The sequence below is a fragment of the Cololabis saira genome, chromosome 13 (genome assembly GCF_033807715.1).
Source record: "Cololabis saira isolate AMF1-May2022 chromosome 13, fColSai1.1, whole genome shotgun sequence".
Classification (NCBI taxonomy): domain Eukaryota; kingdom Metazoa; phylum Chordata; class Actinopteri; order Beloniformes; family Belonidae; genus Cololabis; species Cololabis saira.
The window spans coordinates 14,480,898-14,503,412 of record NC_084599.1 but is presented as its reverse complement, the minus strand read 5'-3'; the positions used below and the strand labels follow the sequence as shown (position 1 = coordinate 14,503,412).

The 22,515-nt window shown below is 43.6% G+C and overlaps 1 protein-coding gene across 6 annotated transcripts in view; it reads left to right on the top strand.

Moving 5' to 3' along the window:
- gabrb3 (gamma-aminobutyric acid type A receptor subunit beta3) overlaps positions 1–7,826 on the top strand; it is a 59,185-nt gene extending 51,359 nt beyond the window's left edge. For 5 of the 6 annotated variants that reach the window (XM_061737861.1, XM_061737859.1, XM_061737857.1 and 2 more), the window contains one exon: positions 1,585–7,826. In XM_061737861.1, coding sequence (XP_061593845.1) covers positions 1,585–1,932 — 348 coding nt within the window. In that variant the 3' untranslated portion in view covers positions 1,933–7,826. The remainder of the gene's footprint in view (positions 1–1,584) is intronic. The other variant, XR_009783926.1, reaches the window with a different exon arrangement.
- The last annotated feature ends 14,689 nt before the right edge of the window (positions 7,827–22,515 follow it).

Genomic DNA, 22,515 nt, shown 5'->3' with positions numbered 1-22,515 from the left:
GCTAACAGTTGTTGATCATTGTTGTCCTGATGGGAGACTTGGTGTAAAATTAACATTTAAGTGTGAGGGAGGCCAGAGTTGCAAAGAATCTGACTTTGTTACCGCGCAGACATGTTGTTGGAGTTGTCTTTGTTGGTGCATCACTTTTAATTAGGGAACAATGGTCTTGAATTGCTATAGATAAGTGCGTTTCCATTAGCAGGAGTTACAGGTAGATTTTTTTTTACATGTGTCTATTATCAGGAACGGCCCAGCAACAGTTGTCATCAGGAGCTTTAACGGAGCGAAAAAGGTTTCTGTTGTAGGAGATACTAAGATTGGCCAACAGGGACCTCCTGGCGGGGGAATCTCTGCTAATCTGGATTTCTAAATTACTTTCAACGCTCACACGTAAACAAAAATCATGTGAACAGAACTCATTTGAACCTACTGAACCAGAAACTTTTTGCTGTGATTACATTTGATGAAGATGGAGATTACCACAAACAACAATAGATGGACCAGCGAGTAAGTTCGGGCCTTGTTGGCATGTTATGGTAATATAGAGGTCCAGCGGTGAGTTTTCTCTTAATCTCAATTGCTACGAACGTGTTTTTTTGTACGGTATGTTACAAAAACACACAAAAACGCAAGTAGGATCCCTTGTTTACATTCATTGTTTACTTCTTTTACATTGCTGGCTGTTTGCAATCAGCAAAAAAATGCTCATTACTGCCACCTCCTGGTCAGCTGTGTTATTTGTTCAGTCGATGGTTCTTGAGTGGCGCTACAGTGGAGACTCACTAGCTGAGGGGGCTGAGGAGGAGTCGGCCCTGTTAGAGGTTCCTGTCTGGCGGGTTTACCCTGAACCCCCGCTCATGGAAATGCATCCAATGACACTCAATCCATCTGACTCTGGATTTGGAGTACGAACACCTAACTTTTTGGAGATAATTTTATAACTTTTGGCAGCCTGGTGAGCGTCAACTCTTTTCAGTGGTTCCAATAAAATGTTTTCATTGTAAGTAAAAACAATGAATTGCAAATCTCAGGACCCTGTATTTTATTCTCAGGAGAACATAGAAAGATAGCAAATGTTAAAAGTGAAATATTTACTCATTCATTGAAAAACCTCTTTTGAATTTGATGGCAGTAATGCACCTTGAAACAGCTGGGTCATTGGCGTTTATCTTTATTTTGGGACTCCATATAACATGAGCATGAGTTGGTTTTCCATACGTTTGCATCCTGAGCTCACACCAAACCTGACAATATTAATCCTGTCATATCATGTCATGCATTGTGATCACCATAATTTACTGTGTTCATCTTGTTTTAGTGAGTTATTTGTTTCTGTGGGGGAAGTATTAGTTGTCAGGACATTAGTTTTAGAGCCACCCAGTCCGACCTTGAGCTGATTTGTGAGAAGCAATTTGACAAATAAAAACTACTTTTGAAGGTCGATCTCTGTTTTCCAGGCTGTAATCTGTTAGCCTAGAAGAGGCCAGCCTGGGAGCCCTGAAGGCTTAGTACACATGTGTCATCAGTCACACCGAGCTCATCTCACAGCCCATTTTTAACACCACTGCTGTCTGCTATTCCCAGATCGACTCTCAAGGGAACATTTTGCTGACAACCTTGGAGATCCACAACGAGGTGGGAAGTAACGAGATCACCACCACCCTGAGTGAGACTCACAACTCCTCCTCCATGGCGTTTGACAACTCTGAGGTCCAGTACAGGAAGCCGAGTGCATCACATGAATCAGGACGCCCCAGCCTGACCAGGAATGCACATCCTAAGAAAACACACCTGCGGAGACGATCATCGCAGCTCAAAATCAAAATCCCTGACCTCACCGATGTGAATACCATCGACAGGTGGTCACGGATTATCTTCCCCTCCATCTTCTCCTTCTTCAACGTCATCTACTGGCTTTATTACGTCAATTAACACACTGTGCTTTTTAAACCCACCCGTATCTCATTCTAGTTTTTTAAAAAGACTTCTTGATGTGACACCCCTGACTTGGTGAAATCCTAACCATTTTTTATCATAGCAAGGGAAGAGTTTGATGAGGGAGCTGTAACTCTCTCTACATGCAGGTAAAAAAAGGATTTAACTTGACACAATTGTTTTACAAAAACTCACATGTACAGTCGGTCACTCTCTGCTCCAACCTCTGTTAACACTTAGGCTGCAGTTTTGTACCTGCAAAAGGTAGTTTGCACAGGTTAACGTTTGCCGTTACCTCTGTTACAAAACATCAGTATTACATTGTGTTTCATAATATTATTGTATCCTCTGCAAGATTCATGTCTCAGTTTTAGTTGTACGTCAGTCCTGACATCGACAAATATGGATATCCTGATCTATACAGACAGTGTGGCTTTACGACCTGGTAATGTTTTGTGATCAGTCTGGATTTGCAAAGTAGGTCTGCTCTTTGGGAAATAATGCTTGGTTTGGTTTATTGCCATAAGTTACACCTTGTTTCCAAATATGTCATGCATGCAAATCCACTGTCCATTCATGGCTAGGCGGTCAGATGTACAAAACTCTGACTTTTGTTTCTCCTTTTGCATCAAGTGTACTGAAGTTTTTAGGTAAACCAGGACTGAAACGATGTCAAAAAGAAAAGGTGCAATAGCACATTTTGTGACATGAAAACATCCTCCAACCCTGCTTCTCCTCGTAGATCAGTGATCACAGGGAGATGCACCTGCTGATGCGTTAATGTCTAAGAAGGAAGCTCTATATCAGCTTTTAAAAACATCAAAACTTAGACGTTTAAACTGATCGTGAAAAACCCCACTTTTAAATGTATCCTGCATTTATTGTACCCCAGAAGTGGCAGCTCAAAGCCATAATGCCATAATGAGTTAAAATAAGGCAGAGTTAGTGTTAGTCAGTGATGCAATTCTGTAATAATGTTGCTTTTTCCAGTAACAAGCAGCGTAACTAATTACTGTCAGAATTTCAGTAATATCATTACCATTAGTACATAATGAAATAACTTATTAAAATTTTGGGGGGATTAAATGGATTTTTGTATAAAGTTTGCAAAAGGATTGCTCATGATTTTATAGACTTTCTTACCAAATTACGACCACCATTATTGATATTGGACCAAACCTTTTATGTGTTTAAACTGGACCAGCCTGTTGATACTGACAAGAATGAGAATGTTGAAATGAGGATAAAAAATGTAGCATTCTTGGAGATTACCAGCCTGACAGATCAGACTTCAATGATTATCAGTTGCATAGACATTTACCTCCCAAAGGAATAATTTGAGTTCTGTCTTCTGTTTGATTTAAAAAAAAAAGGTCTGAATCTTAAACTGTTAATGCCAAAGCCGATTCAAACGGCCGTTCATCCTCAGCTGCAGCCATCTACACCGTTTACATCCTGATTACGTCGCTGTCGTGTTAAGCCCGCCCAGAGACCCTCTATACAAGAGTAGACTGATTTGATTGGCTCTCCAAGACTTTGAGCATATTTGATACGCTCCAGAAGGATAGCTAGACGTAGGTTAAACTTGCTAGTGGCGTGTCTAGATTTCTTGGCTGGGAGATTACAGATACCACTCAAATGGACAAAATGATGACCACTATTTTTCTCCCTCCTCACCACAGATGTGCTTCACGTACTGCCGGTATTTATGGCTACAGGAAAAGGCTATGTGTAGTTTTGAGCCTGAAGCCATATTCCTTCAGGACCAGTTTTATCTTTAGAAAGTGCTGTTTTCAGAATGATAACCAGCTGTTGAAAGTCAATTCTTGCAAATTATGACATTTCAAAGACTTCAGCTGTTTTTTTTCTGGCATGCACCAGAAAGTATTATAACAACGAATACAAAAAATAACTTTTGGCATGAAGTAACATACAGTATAGAGTAATAATATTACCTTTGTAAAGAGCAAAAAGGAATAAATTACTTTGTGTTGAGTAAACCCTGATTTACTCTTCTTACTTTTTCTCTTCAAAACTACACCTTAGGTACGGTGTCAGTGTGAACCCAATGAAGTAGCTACAGCAAAGCCCAACAGGCGTCTCTCTCCAAATGTATGTACGCGCTGAGTTGATGCAAACATCAAGAAACGGAATTGGCAGATTTGTTCTTCATTTTTGCCATTGCTGTTTCTTCTTCGCCGTTTTCAAGTCAAGTAGAACAGTAGTTTGCTTCAATGTCTGTGAAAATGACTGATGTTCAACATTCATCAACTCTAACTTGCCGAAAATATACTTTATTTGCTCCGCTGCTATGTTTGAGCTACATGCATGAAGTAAACTGAGGGAAACTTTGGGAGACAGAAAGAGAACCTGCACTGCAGCCTAGCAGTTGGTGGCGTCCTTACAGAGCAACACACACAATTACGTAAAAGTATAAACGCCAGAGTAGGCCCCAAGCAGAAGTATAAATGAACCAACACTGGGCACAAGTCTTCTGAAGATGGATGTGTAGTTGAACTGACCGGTAGGGCTTTTCCACCAAAGTGGTTTCAGTGCTAGTTTGGTGATGATTACTTTTTGACCACCGGCTGAAACAAAGCACCAGCAAACTAGCAAACTAGTTCTTTGTAGAACCTGTTTAGAACTGGCTCTAGCACCAGCACCGATTTTGAGTTGGTGGAAAAGCCCTATGAGTGAACCCACCCCCTAATGGCTGCTATGAAAGGAGCTGTGAAGACACAGTTGGACCAGGAGCTCTTCTACTCTATCTCTGTGGCATCACGGCCCAAGCATCTCACAGACAAGATATCAGGAGGTTCTGTAATAAAAACAAGTCATACATTAAAAATTAAAGTTCTAAATACTTACGCTATGCAGAATAAACAAATGAGATGCGAGTAATTAATGTGAATTAAGGTTGTTTATAATATGGTCTCGTTTAAGAAATAAGAGTAGTGGAAGACAGATCTTGCTACAGATCTATGCGATATTCTTATAAAAACAAGCTAAATGCTAATTTGAAGCAAGCCTAAATAAGCATCTAAACTTCAGCAATTAAATGCAGTCCACACTATACCGTTCTTTGTCACCCTGGAAATTTAAGATACTAAAAGCAGGTGCAACTAGTAAATGCTGTGGTTGACCATTCTGGCCTCATTTTCATGTGTGACGGATGTGTCATGGTTATATATTACAATCTAAAATCTAAAACAATTTGGATTACTTTTAAGTTTCATGTTTAAAATTTGGATATTTTATGGTTCCTTTTTATGATATTGATATGTGTCCTTTGTTGTGGTCACTTGGCTATGATACTTTTGCTGTTTTGTACTGGTTAAATAACGATTCAAAAAATTCCAGGTGCCTGATACGGCAGTAAGATTACCTTTCTCTCATGTAGAAGGACCTGCGGTGCATGTAGATCTAAATGGTTCATGATTAGGTTATAAAAACATAGCTGTTTATTTAGAAAAGCAGTTCAGCGCATTTTGCAGTAATATATAATCCATCCATCCATCCATCCATTATCCATAACGGTGACATTCTTGTTACATACTGTTGGTTTAACCTTTTTGAGAGCTATGACTAATAATTAAAATGCACTAATATAAACAAGCTCAGAACATTGAAAAACTGCAAAAACAAAGCTGGGTATTTACGGCATGAATAGATAAGACCGACAGTCAGAACTCGGTGGCAGCCACGGATCTAAAGGACGACGGTGGATATCAACTCTGTGTGTGTAAATATATCTATGAGTTCTGCCTTTATGTCATTTGTCTTGTTCTGTTACTATGATTGCAGGTGTATATTCCTTAAAGGTGGGGTAGGAAATCATATGAAATGGGGTTTTTAAGACGCGTTTTAGTTACTATAGGTGTTTTTATTTATTATTTATTTTTTATTTTTTTGGGCCATGACAGCACTGAATTAAATGTTTATTATTCATGTTGAAAGAGAATTTCCAGTAATGTATCAAAAGGTACTTCAAAAAAAGATCTTCTGTTTAACCTTTAAACCCAGTTGGGGAACACAGGTCAAATTTCTGAAATTAATGCAAAACGAAATACATTTCCTAGCACTAAAACTTGAGCGCATGCACTGGACACATCTGAAAGCAAGGTGAACAGTTAAATGAGTTGATGAGTGCCATTCTCATGTCTGATCATGTAAAGTGACAGTCAGCAGCTTTTAGCTTAGCTTAGCATAAAGACTGGAAACAGGCGAGAAAAAGATAAGAGTATTTCTCTAAATATGCATTTTATTTTTTAAATTACTTTGAAATCACTGTCACCATCTGTTTTGTTTTGCTTGCTGTTTTGCTTACAGGATGGACTGGACTTTCCTGTGGTTAGCCAGGGCTGATCCTGCGTGATGATGTCAAAGCGTAACTGATTTCAAATCGCTCAAAGGAATATTTAGGGACTTCAGCTTCTCTGCTGCTTTGGCACACGGAAGGCTGATACCTCTAGCTTTTCTATTTAATGTAACTTAGTTTAAATGTATGAAACAACTAAAAAACATATGGCCTAATATCACCTTTGATGCCAAGTTACACATTACATCACATTTGCTTTAACCCACACCCAAACCAAAGCACGGGAACAAAGATGGTGGGAGGTTTATATTGTAAGAATTGTTTGACTGAACGGAGTGACAGTCATTTATGTGTTTACTGGTCAATTATACACGATATTGTGGATTATTTTTGTGATCCTCACAGGTGTTAGTGAATGTTTTAGATTTATTTTTTTAACAACTAAGTAAAACTTAATGTTTCCTGTCTTAATGCTGCTGCAGTTATGCAAACCATCGTGTAGCTGTAGAAAAATACGACAGTGGCTTCATTCTTACAACACAAGACAACAAATACAAGAAACAACGGCCCATAAAGCTTATGTTACTGCACATAAGTTACCAATTTGCAACATTTTCTGTATTTTTAACACCAATCATGAGTTACAAGACTGTTAAACGTCATCAGGCTTTTATGATAAACTTGTGAAATATATGATCAGTTTACAAATTTTTTTTCACTGTGCTCTTTGTACTGTCAACACAAACTTTTATTGATTTTTCTAAAGAAAAATAGAAAAAGAAAATGTTATTTGCTAAAGCAGATTTCACATACAGCAACTTCCTTTTTTCTTTCAGGCTGCACGCTGTAAGCACACTGTCAGGGTCACTGTTGCAGATTTGAAATTGATTTTCCATGCTCAAATATCTTTATTTTACCTGGGACTTGATGTATATACTGTAATTGCACATTTTCTCTCAGCTGGCATTATTCTCACGGCTATGTTGTCACCATTGTTTTGCTCTTTGATATTTGGCCTTGCTGTTTTGTTTTGTTAGTCTGTACATGACGTTATATTTTTCCTATTGGTGATTGAAAATATAAAACACAAAATCACAGTTTGAGAATATTTCGTTCTTTCCTGAAGGTGCAGCATGGAAAAGCTCAAATAAAGAAGGAACTGGGGCCGTATAATATACACACATATTAGTATATATTATACATGTGGTATACATATAGTATACATGTGGAGAGAGAGCGAGAGAGAGAGGAAATAATAAAATCAAACTCCCAACAGCCAGAGCTTGCAATGCACCGCCAGCAGTGCTTGGTTGAGCGACTTGCAGTGCGTAGGAGTGACACCAACTGTCTTGGATTCACAGAGCTCCCTGATGGAGACCAATGTTTTCAAGCGATCAAATTAAAATGACAAATAAAACACCCTCCATGAGTGTGTGAGTGTGTGTAATGTCGTGTTCTATGGATGGATGATAAAATAGTTTTTAATATTCCTTACTTTTCTTAAAAGAAGTATGGTAGAGAGAAGCATGCAACCAAAATAAATGATACTATTGGGAGGTAGGAAATTTGGTAAGCAGGGCTTCTTTCAGCTCGAATCATGCTGTTGGAGAAGCATTCATGCTGCAGCAAGATAATGAGCCCAATTTTGAGGAACTACTGACCTTAATTTGTCTTTAGGGACTTCATCCACTAAAGTGGAAGGACATTTTTGAGTGTTGTCACAGGCTTAGAAAGCGATTTATTGAGACATATGTTCGTTGCCCCAAGTGTTGACATTAATGTCTGTATTATCCGTTTTAACTTAAAATTGCTTCGATTCAAACTGTTTCAGTCCCTAATGAAAGTTTAAACTCCTTACCATCTAGTTATAGAGCTAATTTTGTTTTAACTGCATAACTTAGGAGACTATCCCAGCTCATCACAGCCGAGAGGCAGGAGTACAACCTGGAGAGGTCGCCAGACTATAATTATCTATAATTGATTAAAACATTTTTTTCAAAATGTAAGAAAAAATGCTCAATAGAACAAGGAAATATTCAATAAGGCTTTAAAAATGTTTTAGATAGGTAAAATTGAAAAAAAAAATATATATATATATATCTTAATGGGGACCATAAGTATGTTGCTTTGTAACAAGCTACTATTTCATTCTAGCTAAGGAATGCATCTTTTTGTACTGTTTTACCTTTCATTAATTCAGATTTAAATTTGTAATCAGAATTTTTAAATGTTGATATAGCTACACTTAAAATCATAGATAACTTTGTCCCACATTGCTCAAAAAGTCAACTGGTAATTTCCACTTTAGTAATTTTTCCACTTTAGTAATTTTTCATTAACTATAGTTCTTCCTTTTTAAATGTCTTTGAATCATGTCATTTAAAGTGTTGCACCTTGCTTTCAAATAATGCTAGCAGCTAAATGCTGATGTAAGCATGCTAAAATTCAATAAAAATGCCCACGTGCTCAAGTTTACCAGTTATAATGTTTACCATGTGCACATAATCTATATGTTAAAGGTATTTAAGTGATGCAATTTGATTAAACCTAAAATCAAATTTAATCCCAAATTTATGAAGTAGTAATATGAAGTTAAATTATAGCTTTTTGTGAATAAAACTGAATTATATCCTAATGAATCTGAGTTGATTAAAAAAAAACAACATTTACAGTAAATCACTAATTCTGTCCTGTTAGTTTGTCTCACGGAGATGTGTCTTCTGTATTTTTCCCAACAACAGGGGTCAGCAAAACAACAAGCTGAACACCATCGATGGCTGGATGGGTTTCAACATCATTACCTGTTGACAGGCTTTATTCATTAAGGGGTATTCACATGAATATTGAGTTTTTAAAGTTTATTTCATTGCTCTGTTGTTGTTTGTAGTTAATATACTATTTAATTTTGTCTTAATTCACACTGATTCAAATTAATCAGAGCTGCCAATTCAATGATATAGTCCCTCTGAAATAAAAAAAAGCTTTCTGCTAGATTGTACTATTTAAACTTATTTACCAGCAAAGAATATAAAACCACCACCTGCAAAATTGGAACACACATCTAAGGCCTGCAGAGGATATTTCAACTTCACTGTTCTCTCGTAAGCACTGAAAAAGCATCCGCCAATTATCCATGTAGTTAGTATCACACTACAGTACCTCAATAAAGGGAATTAAATATGTTATATTACACTTTAAATTTGTAATCTTATGGTTGTGCCTATTTTAAGGATTAAGGTTACCCTGCAGATCACAAAGGTCTTCAAAGCAATGGAACGCCAATTATCAAATCATTGCTGATACATTCCAGTCTGGATCGCACCTGTTGCTTTTGCAAGCATAAATATATAATTCCCACAAACTGGCTTTGCGATATTAAGTATTCTACGCTTGACTAAGACAAAGAGAAAATGTATATATATGTGCATTATTGCTATATTTAATATATATACATATATATACGCATACCAATGCATACACATACATAAATATACACATACAAACTCAGTGTTTTTTTTTTGGGGGGGGGGGTTACATCCACTGCCAATCCAGGAAGCAGGAACACACGGAGGCACACGTCAAGCACTGGAAATCTGCAACAAAAACCACAAACAAAACACAAAACCGGCAAAACCGACACGGAGCCGACCAAAACACGAGCAGCAATCGACCAAAATCACAGTCTGAGCTAAGCCACGGCTAACTAAAAAAAACTACAGAGCAAGCATGTAAGTGAACAAGCCAGTGTGTATGTCTATGTGTGTGTGTGCGTGTATGTATATGATCATGCGTGTGTGTGTGTGTGTGTGTGTGTGTGTGTGTGTGTGTGTGTGTGTGTGTGTGTGTGTGCGTGTGTGTGTGTGTGTGTACATGTCTTTGTGGCTATGTGTGTGTGTGTATGTGTGTGTATGTATATGTTTGTGTGGCTGTGTATGTGTGTGTATACGTATGTGACTGAGTGGCTATATGTGTGTGTGTGTGTGTGTGTGTGTGTGTGTGTGTGTGTGTGTGTGTGTGTGTGTGTGTGTGTGTGTGTGTGTGTGTGTGTGTGTGTGTGTGTGTGTGTGTGTGTGTGTGTGTGTGTGTGTATGTATGTGTGGCTAAATGTGTCTGTGTGTGGGAATGCATTTTTGTGGCTATGTGTGTGTATGTGTGCATGCATGAATGTATGAATATGTATTTGTAGATATGCTGCTATAGGCTTATGCTGCTGGGCACCGACATGATCCGCTGGGCGGTGCCTCTCACCCTTCTTCTCCTCTCCTTTTCCCTTCCTCTCTTCTCCATTACCATTTTTATTTATTATAAATATCTCATAGCTATCATTTTTGTCCATCGTTCCTGTAGTTTCCCCTGTCATGGGGGCCCGCGGGCGGGGCCCCCACGACACGGGAAGAAGCAGCCAGGGATCCCGTCGTGGCGGACCGCGACCCAGGCAGTCCCTGACCACCCAGTCCAGGCCGGACACGTGGCCAGGAGGCCCTCACCCTCCAGGCCAACGACCCCCACCCGGCGAGGGGCCAGCCTGCCCGGAGAGACAGAGCCGCCCCGGCCGCCGACGCGGGCAGGAGTACCCGTCCCCACGAAAGTGGCCCTCTAAGACCAGAGGGGCGCCCCGCCGCGGAGGCAGCGGGGGGGACCGGAGACGGGCCCGGAGAGAGGGAACCCCCCAACAGGGCGACACCCGCGCAGGCCCGACAACGGAGGGCCCCAGACCCAGGCATCCCATTCATTCATCCATTCACCTATCCGATATCTATACTAATAATAATATGATATACTATACACAATAATAATAATAATAATAATAATAATAATAATAATAATAATAATAATAATAATAATAATAATATTATAATAATAATAATATTAATAACCATCTTTGTATAACATAATATTAATAAATTATTACATTTTGTTGTCCTGCCAATGGAGGCCCAAATCCTCCATGGCAGGACCCTTCCATACCGCATTCTCACCGACACAGAAGGCACCGCCTTCTGGCGGTCCAGCACCGCCAGAAGGCACCCCAGGCTGCATGGCGAGCCCCGCCAGGCCCGGGCATCGCGACCCACCTGTCCCAGGCTGGCAAGGGAACGCGGGTGATGTGGGCCCCCCTCCCGACCCTGGTGTTGAGTGCATGTGATTAATGCCATAAAAACAGGGAGGGGGGAGGGCCAAGTATCAACTTGACACCGACCCCCCCCTCCCGAACTAAGTGTCCTTGTCAAATTTATTTATTAAGTGTTGAATGTGCAGTGTCTACAGTGCTGTTAAAACTGTAAGGCGGGGAGTGCCGGGCCACGCGGGACAATGCCCCCCACGACTGGACCCCCCGCCCCTTCGCCTATGTGCGTATGAGTCGTGTAGGGGGGGAAGGAGGGGGAGCGGAGGCCGAAGCCAGGAGGCAGGACCAGCAGAGCCGGCCCTAGAAAGATGCCCACGTTCTCCCACCGGCCATCCAATTGAAGGGGGCCGGCCCTCCGAGCTGGCCCGGGCCCCACCGTACCTCCACGGGCGCCCCCAGACGGAGGGGGAAACGGTCCAACATCCAACATCCCCCCATTCATACTGACAACATAAGACATAGACACCTGGGAATGGTGCCACCCTGCTGCCACGCCCGCTTGCGCACCCCCCGGCCAGGGGAGGGCCGATCCTCGGACCCGGCCCCACCCCCCCGGGGCCACCCCGGCGGACACCCCAAAGGTCGCGGAGTCCCCACAGACGCAGGGGCACGGGGCCCCCGCCCAGCGACGGAGGACCAAGGCAGCAATGCCCCCCCAGCGCAGACAGCCCCCCCCCCACCCAGGCAGGGCCGGGCCCTTCGAAAATGTCTGTCTGAGGTAATTTTTATTTTCTGCAGGACCTTGTCAGCAAAAACAGGGGAGAAGCAGCACAGGCGTGACCATAAAAAAGATACCATCTCGGGTTCACTATATTTCTTTCAACACCAGTGAAAGTCTCACTGATCAGGTACAATATTGGTTCACAACCTCTTAACCTTGTTCAGCAGTTACTGGCATTCATCATCTACCTACCCCACCTTCTGTGTGCTCTGTCATTACTTATCCTTATCTCATATCAGTATTGTTGCGTCAGTATTGTGATTGGTGAAGTGTTGGATGAATGAACTGGACCTGCAAGACACTCCAGAACCCTAACAATTAAATCTGATTGATATTGGTCCAATGGAGAGAAATGGATGCCAAGTGAGTGTTTGGTGCTGTAGATTGCAGCAATGTAACGCACAAGTGGCAAATTATCGGACTGAAATATTTGCCAGTCTCCTTTCAGCCGGGCTGTGGTCCCCTCCACTCTGATTAAATGGCTCCATTCTGCTGACAGCTGAGATTAATCGAACCAGTGGAACTGGCCGTAATGGCAGACAATAATTGAATGAAAGAAGGACATTACACACCTACTGGTCCGCAATCCCTCTTAATACAATGACGTTCAGCGATATTTTTAATTAGAATCTGCACATAATTTTACAGCAGAGGGGTGGGGGTATTTACCTGATTGTAATCTGCAATGTTACCTTTAGATGTCACTACATCCGACTTTGACTCCTAAAGAGACATTTCACTTGTATCCATGCTTAAGCACATCTGGTGCTTCATATTAGGGGTGAACATCTGTCTTGTAAACAAACTTTCTGGTCATAATTGTTATGGGAAAACAGCTTATTATACCTTAAAACAAAAAAGGTCACACATTAAATGTAGAGCCTATATAAAATCTGTGTAGCCAGAATGGTGTTACCCAGCAGTCTGAAGACTGCTGTTTCTTTAATATGTTATTTGTTGCTCATTAATGGCAACGATGTATGCAAAGTGAAAGTATGATGCAGATGTATTCAATTGACTTTATAAATTAAACGAACCAAATTTTTGATGCTGTTGAAGCAAGTCGGTGCTTAAAACATCATGTGTTTTAGATTTGAAAGTGGTACCTCACTATCAAACTTAAAAGAATGACACCATGTCCCAGAAAGACTTGTCTCTGCTTTTTTGATGGTAGCACAAAAAGCATTTCACAAATGCATTCATGCATCTTTTACTTTAAAGGTATTGTGACATCATTTTTAACATGCTTTTAACACTATTAAAAGTCTTGGGCAACATCCCTCAAATGTGTCTAAAAGAGTGTAACAAGAAAAACTTCACTCTAGTAATCTTTTCCTGGCTTTTTATTACAGTGTTTTTTTGCGCCGTGAAAAATGCTTCCTTTCCCCCCTTTCCTGTCAATCATTGCTCTGCTCCTCCTCCAAACCTCCTCCTCCTCCAGCCATACGCTCACAGCGGCGTCAGAGCGACAGGCGAAGCATGCACGGAAAAGCAGGAGGGCGAACCACAGCAAACAATCATAAAAATAAAGGCATGCAAGCAGCACTGTCCCCTTATCTTAAGTCCAGTCAGTGGCCGCGGGTCTTCTTAGCAGTTTTCCTCCGGTGATTAGAACAAAAGAGGCGTGTTAAGCCTCATTTATGGTTCCGCGTTAAATCGACGCAGAGCCTACGCCGTAGGGTTCAGCGTATGGTGCGCGTCTCCGCGTAACCCTACGCCGTAGGCTCTGCGTCGGTGTAACGCGGAACCATAAATCAGCCTTTATGGTGCGCTGGAGAGGAGAGGAGACAGGGAGCTGGGTGGAGGGGGCGGTGATTTAGCGGATCGTTACGTAACGATCCGCCACCAAACCACATGCGCCGTTTTTGCATAGTTATGCGGAAAATCCCAGAAAGCACACAATACACTGAATGTTAAAAGTTCGTTGTTTTTTGGGTGTAATTGATGTCAAGACACCCAACAAAACACAAAAAATCAAGAAAAATGTGTTTTTCATGTCACAATCCCTTTAAAGGCTGAATTACACTTCTGCGTCAAAACGACGCCGTGTCTACGGCGTGTGGTTTTTGGACACGCAGAGGACACGCCGTCACATGCGCCGTCAGTGACGTGCACCTCCCGAAAATTGTAACTACGCGTCGAGGAGACGCAGACCACACGCAGACCGAGAGGGCTGTGATTGGTTCGTTTGAAAGCGAAGCATTTCCGGTTTCCGGTTTGAATCAGTAGTGAACTTCCAGGGCTTTTTTCTTCGTTTATATGTGATTTTTTTTGTTTTTGTTTTTTGCACAATAGTTGTCCTTATTTCTTTGATTTACTGTGACCGGAAAAAGTCGGATAAACCATTCAGAAAAAGATCGCTAACTAGTGGCCGCGGGGGGTACTGCACCGCGACCAAACGGAGAGACGGAGAAGTCTGAACGATTCGTGACGGCACCACGGGTGCGCCGTGTGCTCTGCGTGTGTGTGACGCAGAAGTATACTCAGCCCTTTAAGCAGCACAATGTAACTTTCAGCTTTTGTTGAGTTTGGCGGCTCTTTTGGACAAAAGCGGTAGTGCTTTACCAGAAAGAACACTACGTTTCCCATGAGCACCAGCGCGTACTGCCGTAAAGATCCTGTCCCTGTCGTGTGCATTTGTTTTGATAGCGAATGAAGAAGGGACGGACTTTCAAAACTACTTTTCTGTTTCACCAAGTGAACAGACGGAACTAAAAAAAAAAGATGTTAAACTGCTGGAAAGGAACTGGAATTTACCGGGATACCGTAAACAAGGAAGCCAGGGAGTGGTATATGGAGAAAATAATGATTATTAACAGGTTGGGTTCATATGAAATCCCTATCAAAGAGTGGAGCTCCGATAAGGATTTACTGCCGCAGTTCTGCACAACCGGCATCTTAGGCTACCTTGTTTAGTGTTTGGCAGCTGCTTTGGTAAATGTTTGACTCGCCATGTGTTTCAATAAATTTGTATAATAGTACAACATACAGTACATCTTTTTTATTACTCTTACTTCTCTTTTCTTTTTCTTTTTTTTTTGACTGCTATATTATGCTGAAGAGGCTCCGAGGCGTGAGCAATATTTTTGTTTTCCTCGTTAGATTATTTTTTTCCTCTGCAGCTACAAATAGAGTTAATATATTTTCCTCAACAAACTAGTTTTATCTGAAGATTGGGGTTAATCGCACCTCAGAGAGCTGGCCAGCAACTGCGTTTAGCTGGAGAAGTGGGGAATAAAACCCGATCCGACCCCGGTCTGTGTGTTTGTTTGTTTGTTTGTTTGTTTTTGGTTTAATAAATCTGTGTTTTGATCCGACCCCGGTCTGTGTGCGTGTTTGTTTGTGATACTGTGTGGAAGGTTATGTTTGGTCGTTACAGCCGCGATCCAACCGAGCCGACGACTCTTTTACTCTTTTACTCTGTTATATTAGATACTCGGCCTCCGTGGTTCTGCCTCCAAGCAGGAAAGTGGTGAAAAGTTAAACCATTAGGATCTTTTCCCCACGTCTGTTATGTGGAGCTGCTGCAGCCACAACACAGCAATGGGTTACCAGCTTCTCCTGAGCTCTGCGCTCCACGCCCCGCCCATTTTCATCTCGACTACGAATCGGGAAGGAGGGGGAAGTGACGTATGCCGTAAAGCAGTCAAAGCCGTAAAAATGTGTAGTTTTTTAGTGTGGCAGGGTTCCTACCATGCTCCTCAAAGTTACATAGTGCCAGTGAAGGCGATACAGACCCCCTCAGACCATGACAGAGGTGTCATTAAACCTGTTGTAAGTTGATGTACCATCACAATGACTATGGAAATATTATATTAAGGTGGAACAGTTACATAGTGCTGCTTTAAGATTGAAGCAGCACTATGTTAAAATTGTAAAATTGTAATTCTGTATTATTGGGTTTTCCCAAAATGCTCTGAAAAACCTCCAGCTCATCTAAAATGCTACAGCCAGGGTTATGAAAAGAACTAACTGGAGGGATCACTTTTCTCTGGTTTTAGCTTCTCCTCAATGACTCCCTGTAAAATCCAGAGTCAAATGTAAAGCTTTTCTCTTCACTTATGTTAGGTTTGTGTTGCCCGAGTGATCCTAGGAGCTATGTCATGGCATACAGGTCCTAGGTGACGGGCCAGACTAAGAGCGGTTCACAAGCTAATCATGGCAAAGAAGAGATCAAGGACCGTTACGTCACCCGGATCGGCGTCACCGGGGCCCCTCCCTGGAGCCAGGCCTTGGGTTGGGGCTCGAAGGCGAGCGCCTGGTGGCCGGGTCTTTGCCCGTGGGACCCGGCCGGGCTCAGCCCGAAACGGCGACATGGGGCCGCTTTCCTGTAGGCCCACCACCGGCAGGAAGGACCGTGAGAAGCCGGTGCATTGGGGACTGGGTAGCAGTCGTGGCGGGGTGCCTCGACGACCCAATCCCTGGACCAAAACCCTCTCAGTAGGGACATGGAATGTCACCTCGCTGGGGGGGAAGGAGCCAGAGCTTGTGCATGAGGTTGAGAGATACCGGCTAGAGATAGTCGGGCTCACCTCCACATATAGCAAGGGCTCTGGAACCCAGCTCCTTGAAAGGGGCTGGACCCTCCACTACTCTGGAATTGCCTAGGGTGAGAGGCGGCGGGCTGGTGTGGGCTTGTTTATAGCCCCTCAGCTCAGTCGCCATGTGTTGGAGTTCACCCCGGTGAACGAGAGGGTCGCTTCCCTGCGCCTTCGGGTCGGGAAAAGGTCTCTCACTGTTGTTTGTGCCTACGGCCCGAACAGCAGTGCGGAGTACCCAGCCTTCTTGGGGTCTGTGACTGGGAGTACTGGATAGTGCTCCAACTGGAGACTCCATTGTTCTGCTGAGGGACTTCAACGCTCACGTGGACAATGACAGTGATACCTGGAGAGGCGTGATTGGGAGGAACGGCCTCCCCGATCTGAACCTGAACGGTGCTTTGTTGTTGGACTTCTGTGCTAGTCACAGTTTGTCCATAACGAACACCATGTTCAAGCATAAGGGTGTCCATCAGTGCACGTGGCACCAGGACACCCTAGGCCGGAGGTCAATGATCGACTTTGTTGTCGTTTAATCTGATCTTCGGCAGCATGTCTCGGACACTCGGGTGAAGAGAGGGGCTGAGCTGTCAACTGATCACCACCTGGTGGTGAGTTGGATGCGCTGGCGGAGGAGGAAGTTGGACAGACTGGGCAGACCCAAACGGATTGTGAGGGTCTTTTGGGAACGTCTGGCTGAGCCCTCTGTCAGGGACATCTTCAACTTTCAACTTTCACCTCCGAGAGAACTTCTCTCAGATCCCGGGGGAGGCGGGGGACATTGAGTCCGAGTGGACCATGTTCTCTGCCTCCATTGACGACGCAGCGGCTCGAAGTTGTGGACGCAAGGTCTCTGGTGCCTGTCATGGCGGCAATCCTAGAACCGGGTGGTGGACACCGGAAGTAAAGGATGCCGTCAGACTGAAGAACGAGTTCTACCGGGCTATATTGGCCTGTGGGACTCCTGACACAGTAGATGGGTACCGGCAGGCCAAGCAGGCCGCGGCTCGGGCAGTCCTGGAGGCAAAAACTCGGGTCTGAGAGGAGTTCGGTGAGGACATGCAGGAAGACTTTCGGCCGGCCTCGAGGAAGTTCTGGCGGACCGTTCGGCGCCTCAGAAGGGGGAAGCAGTACTCTGCCGGCACCGTTTATGGTGTGGGTGGGGAGCTGTTGACCTCGACTGGGGACATCGTCGGACGGTGGAAGGAATACTTCGAGGATCTCCTCAACCCGACTGACATGCCTTCCACTGAGGAAGCAGAGGGTGAGGACTCAGGGACGTGCTCATCCATCACCCAAGCCGAGGTCACTGAGGTAGTTCGTAAGCCCCTCAGTGGCAGGGCACCGGGGGTGAATGAGATTCGCCCTGAGTATCTCAAGTCTCTGGATGTCGTAGGGCTGTCTTGGTTGACACGCCTCTGCGACATTGCATGGAGGAAGGGGACAGTACCGCTGGAGTGGCAAACCGGGGTGATGGTCCCTCTTTTTAAAAAGGGGGACTGGAGAGTGTGCTCCAACTATGGGGGGATCACACTTCTCAGCCTCCCGGGGAAAGTCTACGCCAAGGTACTGGAGAGGAGAATACGGATGATAGTTGAACCTCTTCATTCAGGATTCAGATTCAGGAGGAACAATGCGGTTTTCGTCCCAGTCGTGGAACACTGGACTAGCTCTTCACCCTCCGCAGGGTGCTCGAGGGTTCATGGGAATTTGCCCAACCAGTCTACATGTGCTTTGTGGATCTGGAGAAGGCATTTGACCGTGTCCCTCGTGCCATTCTGTGGGGGGTGCTCGGTGAGTATGGAGTCCGGGGCCCTCTATTAAGGGCTGTCCGGTCTCCATATGATCGGAGCAGGAGTCTGGTTCGCATTGCCGGCAGTAGATCAGACTTGTTCCCGGTGCATGTTGGACTCTGGCAGGGCTGCCCTTTGTCACCGGTCATGTTCATAATTTTTATGGACAGGATTACTAGGCGCAGCCAGGGGCCGGAGGGGATCCGGTTTGGGAACCACAGGATTTCGTCTTTGCTTTTTGCGGATGACATTGTCCTGTTGGCTTCATCAGACCGGGACCTTCAGCATGTGCTGGGGCGGTTTGAGGCCGAGTGCGACGCGGCAGGGATGAGAGTCAGTACCCCCGAAACTGAGGCCAGGGTTTTCCACCGGGAAAGGGTGGCATGCCTTCTCTGGGTGGGTGGAGAAGTCTTGCCTCAGGTGGAGGAGTTCAAGTATCTCGGGGTCTTGTTCACGAGTGAGGAAATGATGGAGCAGGAGATTTACAGACGGATCGGTGCAGCGTCCGCAGTTATGCGGTCGATGTACCGGACCGTCGTGGTGAAGAAGGAGCTGAGTCGAAAGGCGAAGCTCTCGATTTACCGGTCAATCTACGCACCTAGCCTCACCTATGGTCATGAACTTTGGGTAGTGACCGAAAGGACAAGATCGCGGATACAAGCGGCCGAGATGAGTTTCCTCCGCAGGGTGGCTGGACGCTCCCTTAGAGATAGGGTGAGGAGCTCTGTCACCCGGGAGGAGCTCGGAGTCGAGCCGCTGCTCCTTCACATTGAGAGGAGTCAGCTGAGGTGGCTTGGGCATCTGTACCGGATGCCTCCTGGACGCCTCCCTAGGGAGGTGTTCCAGTCATGTCCCACCAGGAGGAGACCCCGGGGAAGAATCCGGACACGCTGGAGAGACTATGTCTCTCGGCTGGCCTGGGAACGCCTCAGACTCCCCTCGGAAGAGCTGGAGGAAGTGTCTGGGCTGAAGGAAGTCTGAGCATCACTGTTGAGACTGCTGCCCCCGTGACCCGGGAACGGATAAGCGGCAGACGATGGATGGATGGATGGATGGATGGATGGATGGATGGATGGATGGATGGATGGATGGATGGATGGATGGATGGATGGATGGATGGATGGATGGATGGATGGATGACAAACCTCCATCGTATCTTAAAGTACTCATAGTTCCATATCTTCCAAGCAAAGCACTTTCCTCTCACACACATATTTACTTGTGGTTCCTAGAGTTTACAAAAGCCGATAGCCTTCTGTTATCAGGCCCTTCTCCTGGGGAACCAGCTACCAGTAGGTGTTCCAGATCTGTTGTTGTTGCTGTTCTCTCTTCTTTCCTGTCTGCCCCTTCCTGAGTCTGGTTCTGCCAAAGTTTTCCTTTTAAAAGGCGGTTTTTCTTTTCTACAGTCGCCTGCTGCTTGCTCAGGATGGGGGATTACATCAAATAAGGTTATGGTGCCTTAGCGAGGCAATACAATTATTATTGTTATTTGTATTAGTTTGTATTAGTTGGACTAATTTGGAATAAGGTTAAGTGTATTGTTGAAGTAACTTGAGATGACATTTGTCATGATTTAGTGTTATATAGATGAAGCTGAAATTAATTTAACAGATTTTTTCAAATACATCACTAAAGCTTTTTGTGCATACCATTAAAACACAAAAAAAACGCCTTAGTGTTCCACATTAAAAACAGACTTAGGACAAGCTGTGAAAAACATCAATGCATCGTTATACTAAGACAATGAAACAGCAGCAAAGTTACCACGTTCAAATGGCCCTGCAATATCATCAGTCATCGCAACATTGGCAGAATGAAAAAAAAAAAAAAAACATTCCTGCTTGATTAAGTCCCTGAAGATGCCAGATGGTAAACCTTCCTTGAAAAATTCTTCTCGGGGAGTCTGGTGGGTTAATTAAGATTCCAGGTGAACTTTTTAGATGGGTGGGTGAGAGAAAGGTTGTATGAAAAGAATAATGCAGAGCAGTTTGATGTTTTGTGTATAACAGCTCAGATGAAAGGAATAGAAGAGTGCTCCACGGGGGATCTTTAAAGGACTTTAGAGGACTCTAATGAGCAAAATGAAGATATTCAAAGTGTTTTTTTTACCTGCAATTGTGGGCCATATTCCTCAAGATAAGGAAAATTACTGCTTAAATGAAAAAATAAAAAAGATGTTTCTCATCTCCATGTTTTCCTCACCTCCATGTCATAATGACCCTCAAGGCCAGTGTATGGTATAAAAGGCAATAAAGGAAACAAATCAGAGACTTGATTGAGTTTCTTTGGGAATTTGTGAGGATGCTTCGATGGAGGCAATAACACATTTCAGGGTGTAATGAGGCAATATCTCTGCATTCACCCACAATAATGAATCTAAATTAGCCATATAAACCTGGAGGTGGGAGCATCAGTGGCAGCTGTCACGAGTGATCCCTCATGGGCAGGTACAACAATTAGCACATGCTCATATTGCCATCAGCCTCATTCTGCAAGCTCAGAGGAGCAATACAGCCCCAACTCTTGTGAGAAAAAAAGGCTGTAAAATATTAGGCTTCCCAACCACTCTTACTTGAAAACAGTTTTTTCTTCATCTTAAAATGGTCAAAATCACATTTTACAGTATATATTCTAAATTAGTAACATTGACTGCTCTTGTTGTGTGCGGTACTGTGTATTGTTAATGTTATTATACCTCATCTAATTTCCTGATTCATTTTCATGGACATCTCTAGTTCAAAGTATTGCACCCTCAAATTCTGCTGGTAATGACGTTCCCTTAGAAATATCTGGGTTTTTGCACATCGAGTTTCCAGGTCTCAGATTCCCTGTGACAATTTCCGACTTTAAAAGTCAGAGGTATCTTACGTCTTTTTTCATCACTTTATTATTTATTCCATTGGTTTGTGTCTGTGTAGTACAGTCCAACTTCCAGCAGCACCACAGCCTCCTACTGCTGAATCTGGTAAAACATGGGCTGTTGCATGGTGTCTGTGCTGTCAAGGTGCGAAAGGCTAGAGGCCCCGATGGAATAACTGGCAGAGTGCTGAAACAAATCTGCCCACCAGCTGGTGGATGTGAAAACAAATATTTTCAATCTCTCACTATCCCCGTTCAAGTTCAAAATACTTAGAGGCTTCTGTCGTTCCAGTTTCCAAAAACAAAACTCCCTATAACCTCAATAACTACAGACTAGTGGCACTTATACTCACATTAAGAGCTTTGAAAAATTAATTTCAGAACATGTCCCGTAATGTCTCTCCCAGTGATTCACAAGAACCAATACATATACAACAGATCAACGGGGCTTCTGTGACTACGCTGCTCCAGACATCGCTGATCCAGGGAGAAACCAACAAGGAACCAGTCCCTCTACGCTGGAACACTGCTTGTATATTACAGCTTTGTTTTCAGCACAATAATCCTGCAGAAAATGATACCTATGACTACAGGAGATTCATCTTTACTACACCACCTTCTTGTGGATCCTTGATTTATTTTCCAGCTGGCTCTAAACAGTGAAGCTGAGCACATCCACATACTCTCCTCTCTCTATTAGGACTAGTGCCCCACAGAGGTGTGTATTCAATACAACACAATCGTGTATTAAATGCTAATATTAACAGTAATGTCTGACAAAATCAGAGAAGCATTTAAAAAAACTTCAATTGCAACATTTCTTATTTCTTTACGCTGTCCAAAATCATTGCAACTGTTTGCTCAAGTAATACTGAGGGGCGGTGCTGGATGGAAGCAGAAACTTCAACTAAGTCATGTTTTTAGTTAAAGAAAGTTTAGAGGCCCAGCTGGCAATTGCCAAGACCGGACAGACCAGTTTGAAGCAGCGTTAGCCATAACCCTATGGGCCCGATTTACTAAAGGTTTGCGTGTGTAAAAACGTGTGCAAACTTGACATCACCCGCAAACCAAAGTGCCAGCTGATCTACTAACAGCGTGCAAAGAGGACTGCGCCTCTCAAATGCGCAAAATAGCACACGCAATCCATTTAGTACTTTTGCCCTGATGAATAATCAATATGGGGCGTACCCGCCAGAAATCGCTAAATACTGGGAGGGGAACAT